A 6000-nucleotide genomic window follows, 5' to 3' on the forward strand; every position below is an offset into this window, starting at 1 on the left:
CAGTAGAAGTGACAAATAGATTTAAGGAATTAGACCTGATAGACAGAGTGCCTGAAGAACTATGCACGGAGGTTGCCAACATTGTACAAGAGGTAGCAACTAAAACCATCTCAAAAAAAAAAGAAATGCAAGAAAGCAAAATGGCTGTCTGAGGAAATAACTGAGGAAAGAAGGGAAGCGAAAGGCAAGAAAGAAAGAGAAAGATACACCCAATTGAATGCAGAATTCCAGAGAATAGCTAGAAAAGATAAGAATGCCCTCTTAAATGAACAGTGCAAAGAAATAGAAGAAAACAATAGAATAGGGAGAATCAGAGCTCTCTTTAAGAAAATTGGAGATATGAAGGAAATGTTTCATGCAAAGATGGGCATGATAAAGGACCAAAATGGCAGGAACCTAACAGAGGCAGAAGAGATTAAGAAGAGGTTGCAAAATTACACAGAACTATACAAGAACGAGCTTAGCGTCCCTGATAACAATGATGGGGTGGTCACTGACCTCGAGCCAGACATCCTAGAATGTGAAGTGAAATGGGCCTTAGGAAAGCTGAGCAAAACAAAGCTAGTGGAGGTGACAGTATTCCAGCTGAGCTATTCAAAATCTTAAAAGATGATGCAGTAAAAGTGCTGTACTCAATTTGCCAGCAAATTTGGAAAACTCAACAGTGGCCACAGGATTGGAAAAGGTCAGTTTACATTCCAATTCCAAAGAAAGGCAATGCCAAACTACCGCACCATTGCACTCATTTCACATGCTAGTAAAGTTATGCTTAAAATCCTACAAGCTAGACTTCAGCAATATGTGGATCGAGAACTTCAAGAAGTACAGGCAGGATTTTGAAGAGGCAGAGGAACTAGAAATCAAATTGCCAACATATGCTGGATCATGGAGAAAGCTAGGGAGTTCCAGGAAAACATCTACTTCTGCTTCATTGACTATGCTAAAGCCTTTGATTGTGTGGATCACAACACATTGTGGCAAGTTCTTAAAGAGATGGGAGTACCAGACCATCTTATTTGTCTCTTAAGAAACCTATATGCGGGTCAAGAAGCAACAGTGAGAACTGGACATGGAACCACTGATTGGTTCAAAATTGGGAAAGAAGTCTGGCAAAGCTGTATTCTGTCGCCCTGCCTATTTAACTTATATGCAGAGCACATCATGAGAAAGGCATGGCTAGATGAATCAAAAGTTGGAATTAAGATTGCCAGGAGAAATATCAACAACCTAAGATATGCAGATGATACCACTCTAATGGCAGAAAGTGAAGAGGAACTAAAGAGCCTCTTGATGTGGGTAAAGAAGGAGAGTGCAAAAGTTGGCTTGAAACTCAACATTAAGAAAACCAAGATCATGGCATCCGGCCCTCTCAATTCCTGGCAAATAGATGGGGAAGAAATGGAGGTAGTGACAAATGTTATCTTCCTGGGCTCCAAGATCACCACAGATGGGGACTGCAGCCAAGAAATTAAAAGACACTTGCTCCTCGGGAGGAAAGCTATGGCAAATCTAGACAGCATACTAAAAAGCAGAGACATCATCCTGCCAACAAAAGTACGTATAATCAAGGCCATGGTTTTCCCAGTTGCATGTATGGCTGTGAAAGATGGACCATAAGAAAAGCTTAGCGCAAAAGAATTGAGGCCTTTGAACTATGGTGCTGGAGAAAACTCCTGCGAGTCCCCTGGACTGCAAGGCAATCAAACCGGTCAGTCCTAGAGGAGATCAATCCTGACTGCTCTTTAGAAGGCCAGATCCTGAAGTTGAAACTCAAGTACTTTGGCCACTTAATGAGAAGGAAGGACTCACTGGAAAAGAGCCTAATGCTGGGAAAGATTGAGGGTAATAGAAGAACGGGACGACAAAGAATGAGGTGGCTGGATGGAATCACTGAAGCAGTAGGCGTGAGCTTAAATGGACTCCAGAAGATGGTAGAGGACAGGGAGGCCTGGAGGAACATTGCCCATGGGGTCGCGATGGGTTGGACATGACTTCGCAACTAACAACAACAAAAGTGCTTCATCCTGGAGAGAATGTATATATGGTTGCTAACAGTCAATACTGACTTGATGGTATAAAATCACTTTTAAAAAGTGCTATTCAGAATCCACTGCATTCAATATAGCTGCTTTGGATAGTTATCTATGGATAGAATGAGTTTGTGTGTAGATCAAATCAATGGAAAACATGTTAAGAGGAATATATTTTCATTTTAATGTGCTAATACAATTTTATCTTGATATTATTTGCTTGTTTATTGCAAATAAAACATTAAGAATGTATTACTAAAAATACACACAGGGAGGGGAAAAGTTACTTCCTCTCTCCATAAATATTATCTGATTATGTGTTTACATGCCACACTTAATTGAACAGCTCTCATTTATAAATACAAACCTAACCGCATTTAATATTATACTCATTGCCAAGTTTGGACTACAGTTATATTGTGGCAAGTCCAAAAGAGCAAACTTGATCTCAGCTGAAAAACTGAAACTGTAAACAGGCTCTCATTCTGTTTACTCATTTTTATAAGTTGACAATGGCAATACATTAAAACAGGGGGGGGACATAAAAATGTTCTAAGAAAATATAATTATATTTAACATTAAAGTATTAAAAACACAATAAATCAAAATAAATCTATCATAAAAAGATGACAATCTGCACATTAAAAGCCTTTTGGAAAAGCACCATTTTTAACATTATTTGGAATACCATTAGAGAAAGGAAGGTTGATCAATGCCACAACAGAAAAACACTTCTTTTTTCCTAGAAAAAAAGCATACTAATGAGTCCATTCTATTTAGAAAAGGCAGTCCTGTAAGTATCTAGGTGACAAACCTTATATCCTTGCAAGAAATGGACAGCATCCAGATGTTGTGTTTTTTCCCCTTTTCCTGGACATTTTTTTTTTTTTTTTTTTGGTCTACATACGTACTTTAAGTTACCTTGTGTTCTGGGAAAGTAGCCCCAGAAATCTTCCAATATAAAAATAAATATTAGGACACATCAGCATAGCAAAATCTGAATGACTTCTTGTAAGATACTGATTTTAAATTTTATTTCACTAGTTAGATTATAAATATACAAATAAAACTCACCACAACCTGTAGCATTTGATCATTTTGACTTGAGGGATTTTCAGTTAACATCTGTGACACAGTTTGTGTCAGTGTCTTCCCAAGCAGAACCACAGAACCAAACATAGCTGCTATGCCAAAAATCATCCCTATGTTAAACCTGAAGCAAGCATGTAAATATTGTTATAAATTAATATTCATCTCCAACTTGGCAAGCACATATGGCAAATTTAAATATTCAATTCCCTACCCCAGAAACATGCATTCATTGTACAAAAAAGAATACTTAGCACCAAAACAAAAGGACATTCTATTTAGCTGTACAGTTTCATGTAAACAATCAGTTTCAGAACAGTAGCCACTCTGATTGGAAGGATATAAAAAAATTTCCAGTAATTGTCTCATAGACGTCTGAATGGTATTTCTGAAACAATACCAGAGATAAAGAAATCTTGGCTTCCATCTTCCCCAGTTGTAGAAAAGGCGGTTGAAAAAAGCTGTCTGCCATCGCACATGGAATGGAGAAACTGACAGTCCATAGGATGCAAGGCACTCCTCATAACACTCTTTCAGAGAAGATGACTATAAAAGAAGGTGAATACAGTAAAACAAAAAAAGAATTGAAGAAGTTTGCAAATTAGAAGTATGATTGCACAAACATTTCATTTTTTTATTTCTAGAAAATGTCCCTAACTAATGGGGGCTAGCAAGCCAACATTTGGTATGTTGAGAACATGTTAAGGACATTCCAGCAAAACGGCTATTAAGAGCAAGTGGTTCATTCACAAAATAGCTGCCTTATCTATAGGACAAGATGCCAATGTAGCAGAACATTATCTGCCTCTTTCTCTTGTTCCTCTACCTCTGCTTATGTTTATCTTGTTCCTGAAAGATACATATTCTTCTCAAATAAGTACTGGGGCAAGCTATCCACCATTTTTTTTTCCTTAAAAAATGGATGGATGCATTTGGAATTCACAGACATTCTAGGAAATGAAGATGATGCTGAAAGCTGGTTTTCTCTCTTATGTTTCAATATAAAATGTCAGGAGAGGTGAGAACTTGCCAAGTATCAACAGAACTGCTGTGAGCATTATGTAATGAAGATTCCACAATGAAGGGACAGAATTTGGACTATGATTTATTTAATCTCTGCTATACTTTTGACTATTTTCAACTGTTCTTTGGATTGGATGTAAAGCAGGGGTGGCTGGGGAATTCTGGGAGTTGAAGTCCACAAATCTTAAAGTTGCCAAGGTTGGATACTCTGATGTAAAGCATCAAGAATGCATTATTTCTCAACATTTTTTTCTGGAATGCACATCATACATCTGGAAAAGACTTGCTATTTTGGAAGAAACTGCAGTAGCAGATTCCTGTAATAGCAATGAAAATATTGAACCAAACATGTTTACTGAAATGAATGAGTATCTGAAGTAAAACTGCACATGCTTAACTTCCATTTTAAAACAAAATCAAAGAGAAGATGAGAAGAACCAGAATTCTGACAACAGAACTTTAAGAGATTTGCAAGGTTTGGGGAAGGTTACTGTAACTACAATGTAGGCAGTTCCAAACTGAAAACATGTGCCTAATTCATTTTGAATACAGGTAGTCCTCGACTTATGATCGCAACTCAAGCAGCAAGTTAGCTGATAATCATGCCTGCACTCTTTTAACACCCAGTATAATTCAGAATATCAGTCCTAATGCTGTTACTCAATAAATAACAACAACCACCTGCCCTCTAGAGCTACTTATGTTAACAAAGTACAGGTAGTCCTCAACTTACAAAAGTTCATTTAGTGACTGTTTGAAGTTACAGTGGCGCTGAAAAATGACCATTTTTCACATTTACAATCTTTGTATCATCCCTAAAGTCACATGATCAAAATTCAGATGCTTGGCAACTGACTCATTTATAACCGTTGCAGTATCCCCTTTGCAACCTTCTGACAAGAAAAGTCAGTGGGGAATCTATATTCACTTAACAATGGTGTTACGAATCTAACTGCAGTGAGTTACTTAACTATGGCAAGAAAAGTCGTAAAATGGGGCAAAACTCACTTAACAAATGTTTCACTTAGCAACAGAAATTTGGGGCTCAATTGTGATCGTTAACTCCAGGACTACAAAAAGAGGCTCCCTCGCTCAGAAAGCTGCATATAGAAAAGCAGCTTTGTATATTTGGATCCTTTTTACTTGGGCCGTTGAGGCAGCCTAACCAGAGCCCGACTGAGAGTTGTGCAGAACGGGGAGAAGCGACGTGGCCGCTATGAGTTGCTCCTTTTCCTTCTCTGCAGACTTGAGGAACGTATCACCCGCAAAGATTTCTCATTCAAGGGCCTAAGAAGGGGAAAGGCTCCCATCTTACCTTCAGTACCGTGTCGGCTATGTATATGGCGCACCAGCCCCCCAGTACGCAGACCACCACGGGCAGGGGAATCATAGTGACGGCAGCAAAGCGAAACAAAAGCGGCCACAGCGACCAAGCCGGCGGCTCACAGTTTGCGGCCCGGAACAAAATATCCCTCGGAACACTTTGTTCCGCATTTCCTGAGAAGGAGACTTCCGGAAAGAGCACCGGGAGGAACCTAGCGTGTGGAGTGTTTCGTTCTTAGCGTTGACTTCAGGTTCTACTTTGCAATTGATAGAGGGCTTTTTCACGCAAATTAACATATTGGGTGAAAAACAGCGGAAGTCTTTACTGTTTTTTACGTCATTGACTATTTTAAAAAGTCCGAGCGCACATCTTTTCCACCTACTCTCATGCCTGGGTTTTTCTTTTTCTCGAGAAAGCTTTTTAATGCTCCCTAGCGTTTCACTAAGTGTCCGTGGAGATTCTCAGTCATCCAGATCATGGTTGTCCCCAAGGTGCTTTTTCAAAAGACAACTGGACTTTCTTGTTTTTTTTTCG

At 38.9% G+C, this 6000-nt stretch overlaps 1 protein-coding gene across 1 annotated transcript in view; it reads right to left on the reverse strand.

Moving 5' to 3' along the window:
* The window catches only part of MBTPS2 (membrane bound transcription factor peptidase, site 2), a 40701-nt gene extending 35033 nt beyond the window's left edge, over nucleotides 1–5668 (reverse strand). Inside the window, exons 1-3 of the mRNA XM_039354436.1 lie at nucleotides 5458–5668; nucleotides 3520–3665; nucleotides 3105–3243 (exon numbers count right to left, since the gene is read on the reverse strand). Of these exons, the coding sequence (XP_039210370.1) occupies nucleotides 3105–3243; nucleotides 3520–3665; nucleotides 5458–5532 (360 nt within the window). The 5' untranslated portion in view covers nucleotides 5533–5668. The remainder of the gene's footprint in view (nucleotides 1–3104; nucleotides 3244–3519; nucleotides 3666–5457) is intronic.
* Between the last annotated feature and the right edge of the window lie 332 nt (nucleotides 5669–6000).

The sequence above is a fragment of the Crotalus tigris genome, unplaced genomic scaffold (genome assembly GCF_016545835.1).
Source record: "Crotalus tigris isolate CLP2741 ecotype Arizona unplaced genomic scaffold, ASM1654583v1 scf7180000018553.2237530, whole genome shotgun sequence".
Taxonomy (NCBI): domain Eukaryota; kingdom Metazoa; phylum Chordata; class Lepidosauria; order Squamata; family Viperidae; genus Crotalus; species Crotalus tigris.